Source organism: Plodia interpunctella, chromosome 2, assembly GCF_027563975.2.
Source record: "Plodia interpunctella isolate USDA-ARS_2022_Savannah chromosome 2, ilPloInte3.2, whole genome shotgun sequence".
NCBI classification, from domain to species: Eukaryota; Metazoa; Arthropoda; class Insecta; order Lepidoptera; family Pyralidae; genus Plodia; species Plodia interpunctella.
In genome coordinates this window covers 3,080,136-3,106,381 of record NC_071295.1, presented here as the reverse complement: position 1 = coordinate 3,106,381, position 26,246 = coordinate 3,080,136, and the positions used below count along the sequence as shown (strand labels likewise).

General features: G+C 33.5%; 1 protein-coding gene across 6 annotated transcripts in view; it reads right to left on the bottom strand.

The window, feature by feature from the left end:
- The window catches only part of kcc (kazachoc), a 214,378-nt gene extending 190,729 nt beyond the window's left edge, over window positions 1-23,649 (bottom strand). For 4 of the 6 annotated variants that reach the window (XM_053764959.1, XM_053765030.1, XM_053765004.1 and 1 more), the window contains exons 1-2: window positions 23,309-23,508; window positions 15,055-15,344 (exon numbers count right to left, since the gene is read on the bottom strand). In XM_053764959.1, the coding sequence (XP_053620934.1) occupies window positions 15,055-15,175 (121 nt within the window). In that variant the 5' untranslated portion in view covers window positions 15,176-15,344; window positions 23,309-23,508. Of the gene's footprint in view, window positions 1-15,054; window positions 15,345-23,308 lie in introns of all 6 variants that reach the window. The other 2 variants (XM_053765039.1, XM_053764968.1) reach the window with 2 other exon arrangements.
- Window positions 23,650-26,246: the final 2,597 nt, after the last annotated feature.

The following is a 26,246-nucleotide window of genomic DNA, read 5'->3' as shown; positions in this document are numbered from 1 at the left end:
ACGAGGTGAGAGACATAAGTAATGAATAGACAGACTAATCTGGCTGAAGTTCCTAGAAACTCAATTCTCATGGCCCACTTGTTGGCGCAGCAACAGTAGAAGTCCTTGACCTTACGCAGTGTACTGCGGTAGGCACTGATTGTTACAGTTACCTTATCGCACTTCTTTACGGCCTGCCGAGTTTAAGGAACTCCTATTCTTAGTTTTTCATGAGTGTACCAAATTTTTATTCATAAAAAAAGTTAAAGTCGTTAAAATATGGTTTATTAGGCACTACCGCACTTCACGATATTTGATTAAGCGTTAGAACAGTATATAAAATTGAACAATACAATTACGATAAAATTGAATTGTTTTTTTGCACTCAGCAGCTTAAAAGTTGTTAATACGCAGCTGTAAAATGTACCTATATGCAATTATCAATTCTACTGAAAACTCATTGAGACTTTGACATAACATTAGCAGAATCATAACCACTACCACTATCACGGATCATCCTCATTAAGGAAACACAGCGCGATGCGACACGACGACGCGACGCGAAAATATCTCATGTATGACAGTGTCATATTTAGTCTATACAATACACACATATACACATACATACGTACAATGTAACCATATGAGTAGGTACGTATTTGATATTGTTGTCGTATCATTTTGTCGGAGTAGGTATATCACCTTATGCCCCCTTGCGTCGAGATGGTGTATATTTATCTTTAAAAAATCGTCGTCCTTGTTGATGGCACTATGTGTGAAAACAGTGTATTTGGTAACACTTAATTTAAAACATAGTGGTATACTCGTAATATAGTATTATCAGCTTATCCCATTGAATAATAATAAATATAAATAAATATATAAGGACAAATCACACAGATTGAGTTAGCCCAAAAGTAAGTTCGAGACTTGTGTTATGCGATATACGATACTATATTTTATAACAAATACTTACATAGATAAACATCCAAGACTCGGGTCAATCAGAAAAAGATCATTTTCCATCATTTCCATCCGACCGGGGATCGAACCCGGGATCTCTCGGTTCAGAGGCAAGCACTTTGCCATTGCGCCACCGAGGTCGTCATTGCTTATGGCTTCCGGTGTGTGTTGCTCGTTATTGGGCTATTTGACACAAAACACAGACACAAAATAACAACTGTACTTAGTACAAATTTGACACTTCATCTTAGTGACGAACTGCCGACTTAATAAGACAAATTTTAACGATTTGACCACATACAAAGCATTATTTTTACCTTGCATTATTACTTCCTACGTGCGTGAGTTTGAAGGATGAGCAGTCGATAAGGTGACACGAGTATTGAGAGGTGTTTACGAAGCCACACCACACCAAATTGCTTTCTAAAAGTCCCACCTATGCCAATGCATGTCAATTTCACGTCAATATGTGCAATTGGCATATTCGTGTTCTTGCACCTTTGGTCCAATATAGCTGACTTGATTTCTATAAAAGTTTTCTTTAATGCATTAAGTAGGTAACTAAACAACTTACCTTCAGTCAACAGTCTTATTTCTTAGTAAATACTAGCCAAATGTACTATGCTAATGGCTAATAAAAGCTTAGTAAACAAACAATATTGAAGGCATCCTTAACCCTATTAACACAGCTGGGATATGTTTATTTTGAATGTAATTAACTTTGCATATTCATAAACCTAAACTAGGCAGGTATCTTTGTACGTTGATTATGTCCTAATTCCAGTAACACACCTTATACCTAATGGCCCATGCCTCAAACATCTAGTTGAAAACTACAAAAAATGTTCAACATTTTCTTGAAAATATATAGTCTAAAAAGAAACATAACGAGATATAACAACGTCCAGTCGTAAATTAATATGAAAATATGACACCAACAAATGCCAACATCATAATATATTTTTAATTTTGACAAGATTCTGAACTTGTCAAACTTCTAAAATAAAGTTCTAAAATCTAAATTTCACTTGCATATTTTCTTTCTTGACAACATTACACACACAACAGTGTGTTTATAGATTGAAGTACCCAAAATATCCCAATTGAGTAACAAAATCCCTCCTTTCAGCCCTATTGGCCCCATCTCGAGAGTTTCCAAACAAAACTAGACCAAACGTTTATTGGACAAATAGGTACACAAAATAAAGAGCGTGAGTAAGTATAAAAGTTTACCTATGTATTTCTATCCGAGTATCAATCTGCTTACTATAATAGGTACTAGTTTATTTACACAAGTGAACCTCGCGACAAGCTTTTTTGATCATATAAATTGTGAGGTTATAACTTGATAGTTAAAATTTGAAAGGAAAATTTTATTATCTTCTTTTTTGAGCATTTAAATAATAATTCTTCACCTCGCACGGTCCTCGTCATCCTTCATTGTCAGGCTATAGGCGCACAATACTCATATCATCCTTATAATAATGATAAGTTTGTCACGAGAATCTAATTCACAAAAGGAAACTTTGTGAGTAAAATAATCTATATATGTATTGTGGTTGTTTTAAATTCCAATTCTAAATATCTGTTTCACCGCATTCTGTTACAGTATAGTCTATTATTATTAATTTTACAAGTGTGGTATAATGATCTGTCAGATTACAATAGGATATTTTATCAGAAATTGGTGAAATTCCAAATTTATGAAGTTTTTATTTTGTGTATCAAACACAATGTGGATTATAAGCTTTTAAAAAATAATAACCACAGGTTGTTACTCCAAAAACGTCGAAAATACCAAGTATCATACCAGTATTTATTCTCGCAATTTCGTGAAATTTAATAAAATATCTAGTATCTAGTGATATGAAGACGAAGTTAGGAACTAAGTACAGTCAAGATCACCAGCTTACCCAAATTCATTGCACATTCACCTTTAATACGACTGTATAGAGTTCCATGCAGGGTAACATGCCACGGAAACTGTACAAGTAGCACATAACCAAGTTTTGTTGTGAATGTCCGTCTGACGCTGGTAACTTTGAGTAGAGATACGTCTTCCTGTTATAATACTGTTATTATCTACTTACATCTTGTTCGATATTGTTAAATGATAGTGTACACTGCATTAATATATTACTAAATTAGGAGAAAAAGTGGATATATTTTTCTTCTTACGTAATCCCTTATTTAGACTTATTTAGCCCTTTTGGGACTAGATTTTGCACTTTTTGTTGTAGGTACCTTGATGAACTCCTTGTTTAATGATTTAGTTCGAAAAGGGCTATCTAACTCTTAATAATATTTCATCAAAATCTAAAATTAGGGCGTCGATAACATCGAACTTTCGCGATGACACATCATAGATATTGATTTATATTTTTCTATATTTTTGTAGTAGATACCATTTGTTTGATTATGGCAACATACCACATCTCTACGCCGCGCCGATCCGGGTATTCCCCTTAGGAGCGTTTTGCTTTTTACATAATACATTATAGTATTATGTATAAAATATGTGTAAAGGTGTTTATTTCTCTAGTTGGTCGCTATTTTCGACTATTGCTGCAATATTATCTGCGTATCAAACAAAATAGGTATACTAATTTTTCCATTAATTTTTACTCCGCCTACTTTAAATCCCTTTGGTTTGCAAATAGCCTTTCCACAAATATATTTTATATTTTAAAATGATTATTTTAAATTCTTGTTAAAGATAGATGTGTAATGAAAATTGACAACTGGGTTGATTAATAAAATCCATAGGTTCTCTATGGATTCGATGTGCAAAAAATCGAAGCATACATTTCAATTTGTTACTTCAAACATAGCTGTGCAAGCACCAGTAACAGAAAACAAATGCAATTTATATATGTTTATTCAATTTCTCAATAACTGTTATATGCCAGCACAGCTCCGACATCGATATGCATGCAAAAATAAGTATACTTACAGAAAAGAAAAGCAAGAATAACAAAGCAGAGTTGAACAAGAATAACAAATAAGGTAACAACAAAGAAGGATGTTTATATAACATTCTTGAGTTACAACGTCGATTGAACATTGAGTAATCGGGGTTACATTTTTGATATTATTTTATTATGACTATTTATTGCTAAATTTTTAATTTGTTTTTTAACTCGGATATGAATTTGAACACTTATTTTTTTACAAATACCTAACTACCTTGAGTGAGGATGTTGTATTCCAACAACATCCTATACACGAGAACTAGAGACAGAGGACAACACACAATCATAGTCGTATGCAAAAGATAACACAGGAATTCAAATGACGCGTAATAAAGAAACTGCTATGCACAATGAATGCTTATAAGTTTATTTCTTAGACAAATTAGAAAACCCGCCCGAGTTTAAATATTCATTTCGCTACAAATTTGAACGGCTAAACCGATTTTGATCAAACATAAGAATCACCGCATAAAAATTAGCTATTAAATAAAAAAACCGCATCGAAATCTGTTCACCCGTTGACGAGCTGTAAACAGTAGTACGATGCCACGTAAACAGACACGCTTAGCGGTCAAACTTATAACATCCCTCTTTTTACGTCGGGGGTTAAAAAGAACATCTTTTCTGATAATAATATGGGTTTCGTAATTGCTAATATAAATAAGGCGATGATGTATCTATTGATATCCATCAGAGTAATTGCAGATGTGCGAACAAATTTGTGTAAACTGTGTATTTGAATATACACATATGGCTTCCACAGGGCAAACAGCGAATAACTATTTTAAACTTACACGCCAACAGGATTGCAGCTGCAAAGCAATATTTTCGTTTTCACATTCACATCGCTGATTGGTGTAGTGGTTTGCACTGAGGTATGAGGTTTTCTCTAAATGTTATTTCATCTTCCGTTGCAATTTTAATTTTGAACACCATTGCTTTTTGAAACATTTTGTGTTATGTTTTTTCTAATTTTAGATTTCACATCACGATACTTGAAGATTGAAATCAATCTGTCCGCGTCAAACTCAGAGATTACGGAATGGATTTTCATACGGTTTTCAGGTCACTCAGGTTTGATGTGTAAGTATAAAATAGAAGGGTGAAAATGAAGCCAAAAGCTAGTTGCGGTATAAATAGAACCCGAAGGGCGAATCTATTGTGAGGCTAGGAATGCAAACTATTAGAACATAATACGTCGTTGCGTTATTGACAATACGTTTAATTTCAGCAAAATTTAATAAAATTAGGAGATTTACATATTTTTATTTATTTATCATTCAACTCGTTCATCTAAACATTTCAGATGAAGCTATCGATAGTTCGGCAACGCAAAGTTACAAGCTAGATTGTTTAAATGAAAAGAAAAGTTTAAATGAAAAAATATATCTAAGTACTTACATAGTCAATGGCGTATTTGTTATGTAAGAAATGTTTTAATCTGTTTTAGCTATTACACTGAGTGTGTGACATAAATAGATTTTAATACAAGGTCTTGGAGAATTTTACTGTTGCTCCGCTGCACTGCAGCACAACGCTATCAAAATTAATGGTTAATTTATGAGGAATGAATTGATTAGAAGCAGAGAAATCTGTTATTGAGTGACTGGAAAAAATTGATTATGGGAATAAAAATCAGTTTGAGTTTCGTTGCGAATGATAATTTCATTCAACTCTCATGTCGACCGACACTTCATTATGTTGCTCGTTGTGACCACTTCGCCAATATTAGAGGTTTATATGGAGAAGAAGCGCACAACACCGTGAACCTTGACGTGCATTGGAGATTAATATTGATCTTTGCCGGCACTGGCTGAAATGAGCTACAGAAAAAGAAATTAAAGGCTACAAACAACCTTTAAAAATACAAAACAAGAAACTATCTGAATATACAATTATACTTAATATAAACGAATACAATGACTTTCGCTCTCAAGCAGATAATCAGCTCATGCTAATTAATATATTATTGTTTCAACAGGAAAACACTATGGGGGTCATGACCGCAGGCATGTGACTGATTACGTTATCAGTAGCACACGCCAATGTTAATGTTCGTATTATATCATTTCACTGGTACACCAGCTGCGTACGAGTCATTGAACAAAAAGGGGATTAGGGTCTAATACGAAAGTTTATATTTTCGGAAGTAGAAAATATATTTTTGAAATCTTGTTAGCACATTTTTGAGATTTAGGTACTTACACGAGATGATAATATTATTGTAACAATAATCTTGAATTAATGCTAATCTAGATTAATGATACAATAACACAAGTTATTAAAATTGCAGATAATTTTTAATGTAAAGAAAGATGTTGATGATTTCAAATTCTACAGGATTTTCCACAGTGCATTTATACCAGTTCAAAAGTGTATACAGTCAACAACATATCGGGCTCAAATTCATTTTAAACTCGCGGCTATTACTGCGCAGCATTACATGGCAAATGGTCGACTGTGGTGAACGTGTATGAAGTTATTTATAAATTCATAAATATACTCCATAACAGTACTTCGTGCATCACATCGACCCAGCTTGCAAAGAGGGACATTTTGAAGTGCTTATAAAATGTGTACTAGCGATGGTAGCTCAGTCTGAATGTCGCCCAATAGTTATAGGATTAAGGCAAGGTTTAGCATTGTACTTCTTACTACTAATTCTCACTTTACTTTTTTATGGATATATTAAAATTATCAAAAAGCCTACAAATCTCTTTGAATATTGTAATTTACAGTTAGAAGACTGCTCATTCAATAATTCTGGCTATATTTGTAACAAAAAATAAAAACTTATTAATTCTAGTCAAACCATGACATGGTTTTTGGAATTGGAATTTTTGTTAATTTCAATCGTATACTACAGTATTTTGGAAATTTTAATCACTAGCTGCGACCCGGGGCTTCCCTACGGTGGGAATTACGGGATAAAAAGTACCCTAGGTGTTATACCAGGTTATGACATTAATTTTGTATTTGTGAAAGTTAATATATTCTTGATATTTCATGACATAATTATATAAAATGTGCAGGTTTTCTCACGATGTTTTCCTTCACCGGAAGCAAGTGGTGATCGATGAAAACCACTGTATATGAAATAGTTTGATATACAAACTCATATGGCATGAGTAGGACACGAGACCTTTCGATCCACAGAGGTCCGTCTTAACCATTACACCACCACCGCTTCGTGATTTAATGTGAAAATATGAAATCTTGTCTAACAAATTAATGAATATTACGTAAATAACATCAAAGTAAGTCTAATGAATTACTCGATATCCAATACAATATCGGAATACGATCCATGTGAAAACACACGTACTTAATTGAAATAAATTGAAAACAACGCTCCAATCAAGATCGATACGGCTTGAATACACACACACACACACACACAAATACCTAGACACACAGGCATACATACACACTGTGTCTTGATCTCTCTAATGAAGAAATTACTAACTATTGTCTAATCATTTCCTATTGATTTCTTGATAAAAGCACCTACTTGCTATAGCTGTGGCCGAGCGCAGGTCGAAGTAACGTTAAAGTTGACTGGAGCAGCCGACCGAGCCTAGCCGCCAATAAAATGACATACGCTGTCAAAATTGTCTGGTGCAACAGAACCTTCTGCAACGAAAGACATACGTTGGGGATAAATGTTTTGATATTGTAATAAGTATTAACAACATCAAAAAACAATATTGGAACAAAAATCAAACTTGGAAATCAATTCTTCCATATGTATACTTCTATATCCTAATTAAATATATATATCATTGTGTTCTTGTGTGCGTTTGTTTATCCGTCATTTACGTAAAAACGGAGCGTAAGGTAATTATTTATATGAAGATATAAATAATTTTTATATTAAGTATTTTTTTGCGCAGGCGATGCCACGGGCAACAGCTAGTACTCTATAAAACTTAACGCCTATATTCAATTGTAGATTAAACTACTTTTACGCGCTCAGTGCTTCTCTTTTGGAGATGTCGAACTTTTTATACCAACATTACGTGACATGAATAAACTAAGTACCTGATTAGGGTTTTTCTATTAGGTACCTAAAACTGGACGTATTATATAGTCTGTGCTATTACGTATATAGTTATAGGTTGTAGATTAGTTCTAAATTTAAATTTAGAGTTAGTTTCTAAATTTAGAGTAGTTTTAAATTTCTTATACTTATATAAGAAATTTGTGTTGAAAAAGAGATTAAAAATCCGATACAAAACGAAATGCCAATTTTTTGCAATAACCTCTCAATTTAGTATGCAGTGAACTATAGTAACAAAAACATTTTTCGGTCACATTAAGCATTTTTAAAATAAAATTACAATTTATTAATTACACAATTCTTCAAATAGGTTACTTACTAAGAGATATGGAATTACTAAAAAGCTGTCCGCAAATAAATTCGAATAAAAGGAAGGAATTATAATTGTTAATAAACTTATGTTCATTTTCATTACAAAAATCGAAAGAAAGTCCAGTCGAATAGAAAATTCGAGATTTAACAAGATCCGTCATTAATTATAATTAAAACTCGCTCCTGTGCTGAGCATCTGAGATGAATTAATAAAATAATATGCTGGAAAATAATTTAAATACAAATTTGTATTAACGACTCACTGAAAACAGAGAAATCTTGCATGTTTTCCTCAGGTCGGTAATTGTTGTATTTTTGTATATTTTATTAATGTATGGAATAAATGATCGCGCAAACGAAACGTCGAATTAAGAATGACAACAGGTGCAATTGCGAAATAACTTCATATATAATAACAGAAATAAACTATTATATATATTAGGACAAATCACACAGATTGAGCTAGCCCCAAAGTTAGTTCGAAATTTGTATTATGGGATACTAACTCAACGATACTATATTTTATAACAAATACATATATAGATAAACATCCAAGACTCGGGCCAATCAGAAAACGATCATTTTCCATCATGACCCGACGGGGGATCGAACCCGGGACCTCTCGGTTCAGAGGCAAGCACTTTACCACTGTTAAAGTGCAAGGTAAGCAGTGAAAATGAAATAAAATAATTTCTACATAAAAACAAACATTCCGACTAATTAATAAGATCCAAGCGTGTTCTATACATATGGATGTCTACGAACCAGTAGGTCGTAAATCTCAGTCAAAAAGAGCGTGAGAACCAATACGATAAGAATGTATGCTTCGACTGCTGATTTCTGAGTTTGGTCGATTTACCAAATGTACTTAATTATTAAACCTATATACTTTAGCATCAATTTCTATACCGAGTAAAATCGCATTATGAAACAGAAAATGTAAGATATTTGAAAATACATAATGTTATTTTAACCGAAACTCACAAGAGACCAGTTACTGATATTAAATACAAAAATAATACATTAATATAATGGGAATAAACGTGGTGCAGAGTCAAATCACTGGAGCCATAAGTTCGAGAGAAAGAAATATGACTTTTTGTTACAACAACAGCAGCACAAAACACACAACAATTAAATAAATTATACATAATTATAAAACCGATGCCTTTAACTTCCACGAATAATGTGGTAAAAAATCATTAAAATCCTTTGCTTGTCCTGAAAGCTGAAATTGCGCGGCGACACGATAACTGTGCTGTAAAGCCAAGTACAAAATAAGGAGAACACAAGTCAAACTCAAACAAATCTAGCGATTTTATAAATAAGTACTGATTTATTATATATATCCCTCTCTTATCTCCGCACGTTCCCCGTTTCGTTCGGGCCTGTAACGCCTCGAAGCCCCGTGTCAGTATCAAAATCAAATCAGTTCAGAAATTAATCAGTGAAAAACAACGGCTGATTTATTATCATGCAATCCCAATCGTAACCATCCTATCTAAATCATAGGAGATAACTTATTAAATACGTCAGTAAGTCTAAATTATTTGTTTGTATATTATCTCTTCTTATAGTACATAATTAAGTATGTTTAATTTTCGCATAACAAGTAATAAAGTACGGAGTAGGACATACATAGGTAGACTTTGGTATAAAAAACGTCTGCATGGGTAACCAATTCTTATCTATTTCTGCCGCCAAACAGCAGTGCTTGTATTGCAGTATTACAGTTTGAAGGGTGAGAGATGCAGTTTAATTACATGGCACTGATACTGTGACAAAAGATCCCTAGGCCACAAAGTAGTGTCACGCCTGTGGTGTCGCTGGGGTGTCCACGTACTCGTACAATCACCTGATTGTCCATGTCCACCCCACCTGTGCCCCATGCCTGCTTTCCATCTTGGTAGTATAATAAAAATACAAAAATCACATGTTTGTTTGATTTTTATTTATACGTAGGTATATTTTTTTTATTTTCAAGTTTAAGGTAATTTTAACTTCTATACTTTTTTATTTTGTGGAGAAACGGTTGCGAGTTCACGGTAGTTTTGAGCGGAAATCAACGTCTGAATCTGAATTGACAAACTGAAAGTATAAGTTTATTCTATTCACTGATTGGTTATACAGGTATCTTGGTTATACTGCTGAGCAAGCAAACAGGCATACGGTCCACGATGGGAAGTGGTCACCGCACCCTATACAATATTATGTAAGTACCATGGTTATCTAACAAATTGTACAAATTTTTGTACATTTGGAAGTAATAAAAATATTGATCAAAACTTTTAGGATAAAACAATAGGTAAGTAACTAATGATGGGATTGACATTGAATAACTAGAGTTTTCCAGGTTCTAGTTACAGCATTCGTATAATATCCCATTTTAACATTTGCCAAATACATTTCTTTATACAAAATATAATATGACTAGCGGCCCGCACGGCTTCGCTCAGGTAAAAACAATAAATTATTCACCTAAACCTTCCTCAGAAATTATGCTATCTATTGGTGAAAACCGCATGAAAACTTGTGCCATAGTTTTTGAGTTTATTGCGAACAATCAAACAGACGCGACAGAGGACTTTGTTTTATAATATATATATATATAAGGATGGTACAAAAATATTCTTATAGAATCTTTTAAAAATAATTCGTCATTTTGTTTACTTACTAATTACCTTGGCTTTATCCATCACACGGAGAAGAGAGTCTCTGTGAAATTAAAAAAAAAACACATTTGCGAACCCATCTCGAAAGCATTAACATTTAGAATTATTTATTTAAGCCTCTTCATAAATTGTACATTCGCAAAAAAAGAAAAACAATTTAAAAAATGCGATTGTCTATTCTGCTTAGTTCCATTTCACGAATTTTCATGAAATTATATTGGTAGATATATTTATTAAATGGGTAATTAATATAACCTGAAATCTATATTTAATCGCGAAATAGTATTGGATGTGAAGGCCAGGACTTTAGTTAATAATGTTTAATTATTAGTCACGATCTTAATAAACTTTCTATCCTTAATTTTACGTATACTATAGTATGGAGGATTCGTAGAGGAAACCTTTGTGTACTTTCGTACTTCCAAAATGTTACCTGAGCTATGTGTAAACAGGGCGACGTGTCTGGGGGTTAATGTGTGGACTTACAATGAACTTTGTTATAACAATACCTTTATGATCGAACATATTCGCACCTAACTACTAAGAGCGTTGCATCGTCCACTTTGATATTAAGTTTTAACTTGATATTAAAATTGTCTGTTTAAGTAAACGTCAAATTTGGCTAGTGCAACTCACCCTTAGATACGTTTCTCTTTTTCATCTAAGCGTTTTTACGATTTCTTCGTTTGCCATAATGCGATGGAATCCAGGAACCACTTAGGAGAGTGGATCTCCAGTACGCAAGGTCTTCGGCATTCTTAGTTATCAGTCTATTTAACACACGTACCGTTAACGGAAAAAAGTCAACACTTACTTGGTTTGTACCTTCTGTTGTTTGCCAGGCTCATGAGGAAGCGGCATAGCCAAACAATTGTTTTTTTATGTTCATTCCCTATGTAATATGCTTAGATTTCAATGAGGCTACTTTTCTTGTAATCCTTGCATATTATAAAACAAAGTCCACTGACGCGTCTGTCTGTTCGCAGAAAACTCAAAAACTGATACATGGATTTTTATGCTGTTTTCACTAATAGATAGTGTGATTCCTGAGGATAATTTTGGTGTATAATTTATTATGTTTTTACACGTGCTAAGCCGGAACGGGCCGATAGTAAAAAATAAACCACGATTAAATAGTAAATTTCGGTTATCCACACAGAAGTAATGTTCCCAAAGGAACTTTCTAGAGTTCGAAGCAAAGTAACATACAACGAATATACACGTGGATGAAATCTAGTCATATAAAAATAAGGTATTATTTATATCTTAGAGATATTTATTTATGGAGATAATAAAGAACAATACGTATGGGATTAAAACTTGGAATAAAAGTTTCACGGAATTCCCGCAGGAACGAAACCCAAGAAATAATAATCCTAGAAGCAAAAAGTGATCTTATTTTATTTTTAGCGTAAATCTTTGGTAAAATCCACGCAGATGGATGGCGGTACAGTCAACCACTTAACTTTACTATTCATGGATCTTTATGCCAAACGTAATGCCGAAACTAATTCGCACAATGGAGCCAAGACTGGGTAAACTAATAGCATTCCAGTCGGAGAGTACAGGCTGTTTGTCGACAATAAGCTGCTGTTTGCACGCGCTGTATTTGCCAAGCTAGGGCGACCACGCCGCGGTAGAATATCGGAAATTATTTGATTGGTCGTAGAAATAAATAGGTATTTTAATGTGCAAGGTTTTAATCAGACTAGAATGGTCAACCTCCGCAGTAAAATTTTAATTTTTTTGTTAGTATTTTTTTATTTTTTCTAAAAGGTGTATGTTTGTGAATCTAGCAAAATTTACTTCGAATATATAAAACTGTGTGTCCGGTAAGAAATATATTCTATAAAAATTGATAAGGGTGAATTTCACGAGCGTTTTAAACTCCGACGCAGGCTGTCATTAGTTTTTATTAAATTGTACCATACACAGTAATCAATTTAATTATTCTATTTTACAAATAAATAAACTACTGGTACAATGTTAATTTTATAATTGATTAATTTAAAAAAATATTCTATATTCAAAAACAATGTCGGACACTAATGAAACGCTACACGCCGCGTTCAAATGCTCGTGAAATTCACCCATAATCGTTCTGTAAAAACAAGTAGTACTCGTATGGTAACTCTAGCTTAGTGTTTTATTTATCACTTAGTTATTATTATATGACATAATATTTTATGATTATATAACGTAATTGACAATCAAATTTTTCTAATAAGTATTAGAAACTATACCTGGGTGAATCTCCAAGCGTTGCGGCCGCTGCGGCCGCACGTCGTTGTAATTTTTTGAAATGTTATCAAAGACAAGAATCAGTTTTACAATCTGACTTTAAAATCATAAATCTGTACTGTGGTAAATGTCAATTTTATGAAAGATTCAATTGATTTTGGAAATGATTCCTTCCAATGGAATTAGTAGGTACTCGTAGGACCTACTAATTCCATATGTTCCTTCCTCAAGAGAATTGACGGATGCCGGCGCGGCCACAGCGGTCGAAACGCTCTAAGATGTTTATTTTTACACTTTTTGTGTTATTTGAAAAAAAAAGAACACTATCTATGGTATCTTGGAGCTAAATTTGCCTAAATGAAAATATTTAATTATTTTACATACATGTATAAACCATACTATGTGTCTTAGCTACACACATAATTTAAGCGTTACATAAAGAAATCATATGTGTAAAATATCTTTTGAGTTTGACAATTTGACCATACCGTACCAATGTGCATATTATTCTCCTAGTGAATAACCAAACAACTAGTAGCAAACTCCTATAGGTTCATTTACACAATTTATGTGTGGGAAGCGAGTCCAACTAGTTGACACTGAAACACAGGGGTGTGAAAAATGGCGGTGTCTCCAGGGAAATCTCACTTCTTCGGCGACAAGGCTGACTCGAGTGATTTGTGTCCCACAGTCCTGTGTCATTGCGAACTATACAAGTTGGTTACTAAGAGGCTTTGTAACTATTGTTCCAGTTAGCCTAAGGCCTTGTGTGAAAATATTTTTGACTATAAGCTTTGACGTAACTTTCCCAGCCGTGGTTCTCCCTAGAGACATGGGGTACTTCAAACAGAAATTCATTGTTCACCGAGAAATTAAAGTCACAGATTCTAACAAGGTTGTATGTTGAGACCAAAGATGAAACATAGTGTTTCATACGACACCTGTCTCCGACAATAATAAAATTAATAGAATAAAATGCAATTTCTAATACATAAATAATTAGAACAACGTTCATCACATTCACAGTATATACGTACCTGGTTCGTATTTTTTAAAAATAGAATCGTATTTTTTTGCAGTCTGCATTATAAATACTTATTTTAAAAAAAGAACACTCATTGCAGTCAATAGTTGATGTAACACGACGGAATTTTGGCCGGATAGGGCTGGCAACGCGCGTGTGATACACAAGGTTTTGAATGCACAGGCCACTTCCCATCAGGTGGGCCACATGCCTGTTGCTTGCTCAGTAGTATAAAAAAGTTCTTTTTTTAATTGTTATTTTTTTTATTGTGTCACATACTTTTACTGTTATCAGAGAGAGCCTGTTGTATTAAAAGAAAAATTATAACTGTGCAGTAATCGTAAAGGAGTTCCCTCGTTGGGAATCGATTCTGTGCACTAGTAGGTCATGCATGCATATTATTGTCATGGAAAATCGAAAGTAGACGAAATGTGATTTGCGAGATTTGAATCAAACATTGGGACAGGTGAAAGTAAATAAAAGTTTTAAAAAACTTTTATTACTCACTTAAGGATTTTCATGCCTAGAATTATGTTCGCGCGGGAAAAGTTAATGATATCGAAGTCGCGAACAAAAGCTATTATAGCTGGGAAGCTAGTTCTATTGTTCCCCTCTCAGCTTTCTTTCAAGCTGTAACATCAACGCAGCTTTTGTTGGCTGAAAAGCTCAAACTGTGTTATAATGTGCTTCAGAATATTAAGCAAGATGCAATATCACAGTGGTTTTTTTACAACGCTATATGTTTCCATGGCTAAATCGCAGGACCAATTTTGATGAAATTTGAAGGTAGTCGTAAAATTCAAAATAAAATATGTACAATATTTCACTTACCTGAGTCGGGAAGCAATTTTCCTTTCAGCTCCACGTCGCTCTCCGCTGATGTCGCTCCATAGTTTTTGTACGTTTTCCCGCTCGGCTCCTCGTGTTTTGTCACCTTGAAACGTTCCGACATTTTCCCACAAAGTAAACTTTACTAAAACTTAACTGACTGTACGTTTAATTTATACTTAATTCCACTTAATTTAACTGTTTTTATGATACACTTACACTATGAACACTAAGGATATGCACTTGGATATGTTTGTCGCGGGTCACAATTGCTTCGATCAGTCATCCATTTTCTGTAAAAAGACATAATATATATTACGGATATTTAAAAATTTAATTCATTTATTCATTCACTTTATAACCATAAGATTGAGTTGAGTAAGGATAAACTATATCACACATACTAAACGGATGAAAAACTCCTGAGGGATTTAAGTAAAATAGTAAATAAAAAGCGATGCGCCGACGCAGTTAATATTATAGAAACTAATAGTAATGAACGTCAATTCGAGTGCAAGGTATTATTAATATCTCAGTTGATGTGAATGCAAGATATTCATATAAAATTAAAAACCAATTAGATTATTTGCATAACTTATAGTGTAATCAATTCTAATCTCACTTTTAGGATTCATTATGAGTACTCATCTGAAAACATTATTAAATATAATAATATAAGCCGTACATTTTCATATAAATTGCATTAAAAAAAATGGTAAGCCCTTCTGGCAGGATAGGGACCAACACTCTTTTTAAACTTGCTTTTATTTAACTTGCAATGTATTTTTTTTATTGAGTTTCCTTCGGCATTTCTTCTCAGCAGTAGTTGTTCTGAAAAGTTATTAGCGTTGGTAAATATTATAAGTTAGAATATGACGTGAATAGACGATTTGATTTGCAAATAATCGTAATATGAAAGTGTCAGACAACCGCTCTCTATAAAAGTAAAAGATTCAATCGAGCGTGAAAAAACTATTTTTCATTCGAATAAACAAATCGTAACAGTTGTGTGAAAATCTGACAAACGCAGAATTTTTCTGTGTTCATGAATAATAGGTAACATTTTTTTGTGAAAAAATCGGTATAATTCTAAAATATTTTTTACATAATGTACGTTAAGATACTAAAATGCGAACAAATGAAAAATAGTGTTTATGCTCTGAGAAAGATACAGATATAATAAAATCTACTTGTTCTTAAACCCGTAATTGCAAAAATCTAACAATGGAATATCTGTTAAAATCGATAGTGGTAAGTATGTATTGCTGATAACGATAACTCACTTGAAACCATTATCAAACCAATGTAATTTTCATCGATATTACACATGTTTGATGAGAGCTTGAAATGCACAAGGCGATGGGAAAAATACCTCAGCGGGCAACAGGCCCAAGTACAATTTTACTTTGAAATTTCAACCAAGGCTACTAGAATCATTTTTCTAACATTATTTTTCACCTAAGAACTTATAAATTATAATATGTGCTGAGGTACAGTAAAATCTTAATGAATGTTTGATTTATAAAATTTTAGGATAGTATATTGTTTACCAAGATATGAAAGCCACAGATTCTAACGAAGCGTCGCAAACACACGAGTTCTGAATCGTACTTTCTTTAGAGTGCTTTATACGACACTTACCTCCGGCGATAATAAAAAAATGATTGAATAAAATACAATTTCTAATACATAGGTAATTACAAAAACATTTTTAGGTCGGTAATGACAATGAAAATTTTGTCCTTTTACAATAAACTATACACTTTGACCGCAATCCTAATAATTCAAGAACTTTTGGAAAAAATTTCGTTAATCGGGACGGGACAGCAATATTTTGAAAGAAAACAACTCCCGCCCCGGCTTCGCTTGGGTAAAGCCTTTATAAATTATACACCTTTCTGTGATTCCTAAGAAAGGTGTATCGACCCATCACACTAGTTTGACGAACTCAGTGGCGCAGTGAGGTCCCGGGTTCGATGCCCGGTCGGGTCATGATGGAAAATGATCTTTTCCTGATTGGCCCAGGTCTTGGATGTTTATCTATATATGTACTTGTTATAAAATATAGTATCGTTGAGTTAGTATCCCATAACACAAGTCTCGAACTTACTTTGGGGCTAGCTCAATCTGTGTGATTCGTCCTAATATATTTATTTATTTATCTATCATCAAAATCCGTTGCGTAGTTTCAAAGATCTAAACATACATAAGAACAGAGAGACGGCAGGAAGCGACTTTGTTTTATACTATGTAGTGATTTTAATCCCAGCCTAGCCATTCCACAAAATTCTTTGGTCCATTCGGATCTCTCCAACCACTGCGGTTCTAATGTTATTTAGTACTGAAATTGGATAGAAAAAAAGATTGAATGATATATTTGCAGAGAAACACGGTGTCATCATTCCTGGCCCGACCATGGCGGAAAATTAAAATGCGAATGTAGCACAAATATGCTGTTTTATAAGTGCCTTTCAGTGCCACGAATCCCCAAAAGTGTGCCTTTGGCTATTGGGCAAACAGATAACAATAAAAACTGACAAATAACTTAATTATATAAGGTAACGACCTGAATTGTAACTGAAACTTAGACGTGAGAGTAACAAAATGTATTTTAACAAGTACCTTTTAAACATAACGAAATATAAATATAAAAAGTAAGTAGTAAAAGTGCCTAAAGAAAAACAGTAGAATGAGTAATCAACATTTTGATTAATAAAAGTGGACACATCGAGGCCCTACTGATGCGATCCGGTATGCTGCACGGTCAGACAAGTGACACCTAATTGATGTGTATTGAAAACAAAATAATTGTGAGCCTTGGACGGACACTGCAATAAACGCACTAGCAATTGTAATGATGATCGTGCATCGATGCACGATTACGTCTATCTTCGTTCTTCACATTTAAGAGGTACATACATGAGCATAGTCTACTGTTTCAAATGGGTCCAGGGGTTAAGACAATCTTTCTGTGATCGTAAGAATCGAATTCTATTGGTGCTACATGAGTTTGTATTGTAATTTGATTCATTTATAATAATTTACGTAATGTGCATCATCGTGAGGAAACCTGCACACTGGTTGACAGTTAAGGTTCAATAGTGTGTATGCAATTACTTGCCACCAGGTAGATGCGTGCGGTAGATAGTCGCAAAAGTCTTGTCGATGGCGTTAAGCGACTTGAATAAAATCTGAAACCAGTGTTAGCAATTAGCACACTTCATATTTCGTTACCGGCTAAATATCTGAAAACTATCAAGCCTTATGAACTTTCAAAAATTGACTAGTTGATGGCGTAGTAGTCACAATGCCACACCATATCTCTATCCTGGATTGTATTCCCAGAGCGGGCGAATATTTTATGCTCATTTTCAAAGAAAGTCAACAGCTCTGAGTATGTTGGTCATTGAACAATTGTTCATTAGTCCCAAAAATGTATACATGTTAAAGTGAACGAACTATTCGTAGATGGGAAGGCCAACACAGTCAAACCACCCCAATTAATCGGAAACCAGTGACTATTAACTGTTTCGTCTATATAGATGCATTGTATTAATGTCAATATATAGAACGCATATGCAAATATGAAAACATTTGCAGTTTCACTTTTGGAAACTTTTATTTCCAAAAACGTGTATATTGGAGGAAAAATTAAACTGCATATTGTTAAGTTAAACGGAAGATTTTAACTAATTTTTAAACTTTAGGACGAGTTGCACCAATCAATATTGACGTTGACTAAAAAATTTACTTAAAACCAAACAGCCGACTCTCAAAGCGTAGGTGAAGAAGAAGCGGTCCCGGTCAAATTTTTCTCTTTTTGTTAGTCTATGAATTTTTCCAAGTACTAAAACATTTTAATTTTTATAAAATCATATTATTTATTAGCCTTATACGTAAACAAAACGCAAGATATACATACAAAATTAAAATTTGCCAATGTCGAACGAATATATTATCTCAAAAACTCTTCGTGTCAAACAATGTACTTGCCTATTTACTTTTCGGTTACATACCGCTACATACACTTACAACGTAATTTAATGTTTAGTATATTTATATTTTTCATATGACTAGGCTGGTCAAGCGTGAATGGACTCGCGCAACGTAAATTCTGTACATTGTTAATTGAAATATATATTTTTTATTTTTTGTTTTTACTATAATAATTCTAATTATTTTTTCTGAAAACGCATCACGCAAAATTCAATGGACCAAATTCTTTGAAATATTTTAAAGAAAATGGAACGCAAATTTAGGTTAAAAATGAACAATTAGATATATTTTCGCCCCGTCAATGCACCAGTTAACTAACGGTCCCGTGGGATATTTAAATATCATAGTTTTTGATTAATTTACTGGAAATTTTGTAAAGAGGTGCACTAAACTTTGTAAAAAATAAATAATATTATTAGGTAATAGTAATAGGTATAGATTTATTAATTTTTTTTATGAATTGCAAACAGATCAATGTTCCTAAATTTATTAATAATCAAAGATCCTCTTTTTGCAATGGATCACCGTGAATTAGCGAGTAGAAGAACCAATTTACCTAATAAACTAGTATAATAATGTGTTAAACCAATTAGTAAAATAAGCGTACCGGAGCGTTAATTATAATATAACTGTGTCCGTTACATCAAGTGTGCTAGTTGCCTCGAGTGAGGTATTTGATTGTGCAAAATTAACGAAAACTATAACACATTTTTAATTTATAATCTTGAGAGAACAAAAAATTACAATAAAAAATTTTAAGTGAACCCTATAAAGTAATTTATAGATTTGATTGGTAATAAATAAATTAAGTGAACCCTAAAAACCAACCGCAAATGTTTTCAAAATATACTTAGGTAGTAATTTAAAATTCTATGTGCCTGTTGAAAAAAAATAACAAAATACAATATACACATCCCACTTATTCGTATCTCTCTCACTGAGCGTTTTCCCGGTTCCTTCCGCAGCCGTTGGGAGTTGGAACCCATGGTCCGCTTTCCTATTTTTTCGCCTCCACTTGTCACTTGTCTTGACGTCGACATTCCTAGTTGTTAGACAATTTGCACGCCAATCACCCTCTACAACATTTATACACTTAATTATTTTGTGGCAACAAAAACGGGCAGCAATGTCCTTTTTATATAACAAAAAAAAATCAAATGGAAATATAAGTTATAAGCGACTCTATAGGTTGAAAATACTGACTCAGCAACTGTAATACATTTTAATTGCTTCACGATGAGAACATGAGTGTTGAAATGAATGAGACAAATCAATTGGTTCCAGTTATGTCGTGTGTTTATTCGAATACAGATATACATTTTGAAGAAGTAGTCAACTTTTTTGAACATTAGAACTGATTATGACTAAATAGAGAAACGTAGAAATATACCTACTAACTAAAGAAATAAAGATATCACATAGTTTATAAAATCATGTTTTATTTATTTATTTTACTGTTTTGTTTCATCTGATAAATCAAAATGAATAAACTTTTGTCGTATCTTGCATTTCAGATAATAAATCTCTTTTTAGTCGAAAAAAAGAGAGGAAATTTGAAGGTCAACAAACATGTGTTTCTTGATTCAAAGGGTATAACCGACAATAATTTACCGTCTGTGAAGGGAGACCCTTGGTCTATGTCCCTTATTCTATTCAATGAAGATAAACTCGTCTTGTTATTTTTTAGGGTTGCAGACATCAGAAAGAATTACCGTATAGGGTTAGTCGACACTACATTTTAGGGTTTTGGATGCATCGATCATACGATCTGAAATATAGTTCTATAACGCAATAAGTTCGAAATGATAGATTTTTCATAGTGTGTTCGTTACTCAACAAGCACAGTATACTGGACAGATTTCAATAAAACTTGGCACATGTATAGAATCTAATCTTAAATACCACACTGTTCCCTTTATCCCTAAATTCCCACGGGAGCGAAACCCCAGGGCGCGACTAATTTGGTAATTTGGTTACGCTCGCATACAGATTTTCGGTAGAATATGTATTTTACATACTTTGTCATTTTTATTAATATAGCGTTCCGCTAGTTATTGTTTGTAAAATTGTATATTCACTATTAACTACGTACGACGATACAATGCCCGCTAGATAAATTAGTAACTAGTTTAAAAGTCAACTTTATTCAAAAAGCGCAAACGCTGACATCATAAAATTGTTGATTTGTTTCGACCGACATTCTATTTTTGGATGAATGTTATCTTTACGCGTCCAATTTGTATCAATAACGCGTTATTTGACATTTCCTTATATTCGTGGGGGTTAGAAATGTCCAAATTTATTCCTGAGTGATCGTCTGACAGCAACAGAGATCGGGCTTTAGAACATATATTTTCCTAGCGGACTGTCCCGACTTCGCTCGAGTAATACTCGGCTCGGGTAAAACTATAATAAAACTTTCCTCTTGAACTATGAAAAAACTCTCATCAAAATTCGTTGCGTAGTTCTTTAGTTTTCACTAATTGTGCTATTAATGTTCTCAGTGGGTTTTTAACCATGGGAATTTTGGAATTTTAGACTTTTTAACCAACATTATATCTCAGACAAAAAATATTATTAGATGAGACTGATAATTTCTGAAATGAGAACGCTTAGATAAAACTTTTCAGTTTTATTGTATTTGTATAGATGGATAAAATACAAATTGATTGATTTTGTTTTCTTCAGAGACATTTCTGTGACACGTATACGAAATGGTATTTAGTTAGTACTTCATGTTTACTTTTAAGATTAAGTATATATTTTAAAGAAAACCGATGAATTTACAACCGAGTAAAACATGGTACTACGGTTTAAGTAAAACAAAAAGGTACAAAATAACTTGGTCGTAGTAAAGTAATAGAGGATGCGCAAGAATTTAATCTAAAGAAATACGATCAAAGAGAACTTCATGTGGCGAGAGTTTGTTGGTAACTCACTAAATGTTTATTTGGAAAGTATAGTGTGCGATGCTTTACACAGTAGTACCGTGCGGTGTTTCCAATATATTGAAGGTTAAAACTTAGGCGAACACAGGACTGCTTCAGCAGTTATAAACATCAATTTCTCATGTATCTCGTGGAGTAAGTGGATAGTTAAATAAACGAATAAAATTTAGAGCTGAGAACATAAGTAGTTTAAAATTCCTAGGTATTGGAATGTTACCTACCTATTTACTTCATTTTTAATTACCTATTTATTTATAAACAACAATAAAAATCAATATCTAGATAGCTGACAGTACAATATGAACTTAAATTTCTTAGCACGGTCTTATAAATTATTTATTTGAAAGTTCAATTGAACAACATATTCAATTAACATTACTTATTTAAAATTATAGTAATAACAAGATGTGAATGGATTTTTTTCTGAAATATAAAATTCTTCAGCATACGTCTGTTTATAAACTCAACAATATAAAAATATAATACAAAAAAGCCTAATAATTGAAATACAATAATGAAGTTAAGTTTTACAATGTATCTAATGAAACATTTCCGATGTAAGAGTGGGAAAACCTGTCAATGACACTAAATGATAAATAGACGGACTGAAATAGAACGTGACATTTATCCTGTAACTATGTGGAGGCTGGCGGTGATGTGACAACGATGTACCTACAGCGGTATAACACCTTTCCAAACAAACTTAGTCATCAACATCGGAAACAGAAACATCGACTGAAGTTCACGGCTACTTCGAAAATAGACACGCTTCAGAAATCCATTCAGACGGGCATTTGTTTATTTTTTAATACAAGACGAATTACCATTTCCTCTCCATATTTCGTCAAGAATTTCATCCATCAGTGTCAAAAACAAAACAATGGTCTCCTTTTCTCATTATGATCCCTAATTATCTGTTAAATTGTTTACGGGCTAAAACTTTGCTGACAATAGAAGCATTTTTAAACTTTTTCAGATTATATTATATTCAAATCAAAAGAGGTGTTCATTAAGGCCGAGTGAAATTAAAAAAGTTCAACAAAGGTCAGGGAGTCCGCGCTAATGTTTTGAATTCCTTTGCATTATGTTATTACAGCCGCACACCGTACTATAAATTAAACGGAGCGCGCGGAATTTCATTGTCTCCGGTAGAAATACCGTGCGCGCTCACAATGCATTTCTTTCAACGAAATAGGTTATCGAAACTCGCTGATAGCGCAATCGATCTAAGCCCTTGAACATGGTACATGAATGAACAGATTTCTTTATCATTATTTGCATATAGCGTCCTCCAAGTATCTTTCAGGCCTTACCTTACTGGCTTAGCATATCTAATCTAGTTAGGCTGCACTCGACTTGACGTCACTATGAAGCCGGCGTGTGCCGCGAAAAAAAGTTCAACAAACTTTGTTGCTTGAAAAATGAAGAAACACTGAATGGATAAACTAAAAACAAATTGTTAACATACTTAATATGTAGCACTAGTATTGTTTGTGTAGTTTTGTTGTAGTTTTAAGTGAGGTAGCACTTGTGTACGCGCGTAGCGTCGAGCGATGACGCGTATTCGTCGCGCCGACTGAGACTCGTCTGACAGAAGCGCGGCGGAGCCGCGCCGGTCGCTCTGCGCAATTTTCTCAAATGTGTACTGAACACGACTGTACTAGTTGATATTGCAAAAGGAGTTTGTTTACATGCGAAGAGTTATGCGAAGATGCTGACCGGTGTGTACTCTCGTTACGCAACTGAAGATTGTTGTTTTAAAGGGAGAAAATCACAAGCAAGTCGATCAATATTTGTTCGTATATACTCGTATGCAGTACAACTCTAGCTAGTTTAAAGTTGGTAAGTAACTTTCCGACTTTTAGAAAATAATTAAAATTTAATTATCAAGCCGCCTGAACAAAAAGTTTTATTCTAAAATCAGTACACGAATTACTTATGCACGACTCAGATTTCGCATATTCATATTTTCGTTCATTTTTCGAGTTGAATATAAAAGAATATGTACAGTCAACAACACATCAATTTATAAAAAAGTAAAGCAAATTCGCTTCTATTACTGCGACATAGAGGTCATTTTAGGGTATACTGACATGTGGTTGAATGTAATATTTATATTGTACTTTAGCTTGGTTATTTAGGACCAAGAGGATTAAGGTGTAACGTTAATTAATATACTGCAGTTTACGATGAAAGAACAATAGATAGATTAACACACCTACCACCGTTGTTATCATTATCCAAGGCGCATTTTGTTTATGGCCAGTTGTTTAGTTCCTATCTCAAATAATTGTGACTAATTCAATAAATTTTTATTACCATTTGTGTAATCATTTAATAAATTATTTTTATCGTAACAAAATTTACAACTAATTTGAGACATTGAAAATTCGTCGAATTTCCAGACGAAAATACATTTGTGCAATATTTTAAGGCTCAATATAAATAATATGATATTACTAGCGGTCCGTTCAGACTTCGCTAAAGACATAATAAATTATACACCTAAACCTTCTTAGTACCTATTTATTAGTGAAAACCGCATAAAAATCCGCGCAGTAGTTTTTGAATTTATCGCGAACAGACCCAGCAGAGAACCTTGTTTTATTATTGTATGTAAAGATAATGATTTTATATTTTAGACATTGTGTATGTCAAATACTTAGAACAAGGCACGACACGCCCGTCACATAATTGCAACTGCAGATTTAAAATGCAAGCCAGCTAAAATTGCGCGCGTACGATGGCGCTGTATTCTTTGCCGTTCTGACACAGATATATAGCTCACGTTTAGTTCGTATTACTGCCGCACGCAACGTTATCCTGCGTGCACTTTACATGCACACGTAGGGTGCACGTCATGAAGTGCAATGCGAAAGTGCAGTGACCTACCGCATGTTGACTGCATTATGTTTGTTTTTACTGATAAGCTATGGTTGTGCGATAAAATGTCAATCGACACTATTTTTGTTTTAATAAATGTGTTTTGTTTAAAATTTATCTATGAGATAAATATACTAAACCCTTTAAAATGTATTCCCGTTGTACATACTCGTAAAGAACTCAAGTATTTTTTTGTCACTATCGAACGTTACAATATTTGACATTGCCTTAATGAGACAAAACTTAATTATTATAGTTTTGGTGAACGATGGAGCCATAGCACAAGAAAAGAAGAATAAGATTACTATGCTTTAACTTTTTTATGAATAACATATGTCATATATGTACGTAATGAATAATATGTCTGTATGTTATATGCCTGAAATGTTTGTTTTCGTTAAACTAACACGTCCCGTAGATGTCGTACCTACTGCGACTAAGCGACACAATCTTGGCAACTGATAAGCAATATAACATTCCTTAAGAGGGTTGACATATACAGGCGGCCGGTTATAAAGTCACAGCCAAACCCAAAAAGTGCTGGCTTGATGTCTTCGAGGATGATATGCGTGCCAATGTTCAGGCAACTAGAGATGCCGACGACAGTGCAAAATGGAGACGAAAAAGTAGGAAAGCAGACCCTGGGCTCCGACGCTCAAAGGCTGAGGAAGAAATCGGAAAAATGATCAGACGCACACTAGAAAATAGAATAGATAATAATAATTTTCAATTCTAAGGTGATAACTGAAAATCAGCGTTTTTGTACTCTCGCTAGTGCAAAAAGTGTCGCTGAGTTACGATCATTTTGACTGCTGCAGCACACGAGTGTTCGTACTTATTGTGCTTTTAAGGATCTACTGTTATTTTTATTCCGCTATTTTGTGTCTGTAACAGTTGAATAAACAATTTAGCTATCTATCTATGATTGTTCTACGTAAAGTAAAAAGATTATTACAATACAAAAAAATAGGTGAACTCGTGTTGGAAATAAATTAGTAATTTGTAAAGACCTTTTTCATTTACAGTTTGCCATTATTGTTTTGCTATGCAGCTGACAATAATATGCATTTCGCATGTCAAGAAATGGTGTCCGTCATAGCAAGGACAAGGTAATGTAGAGGTCATAATATCATTGCAATGTCGACTTAGCTTCAACCAAGAATGTTATATAGGTACCCGCTCAGAATTCAATTTTGTATTCTTAGTAGGTATAGTGTAATATATAAAGATTTACGATGTCTATTAAATAGCTTCAACACTTCAACAGCTATACATTCTGACAGCTCACATTATGATTACTTCGAAAAACTTATAATTTAAGGAGGGTTCCTAAGACTCCGGCCCGATTGCTCTGTCGTCCACCGTTAC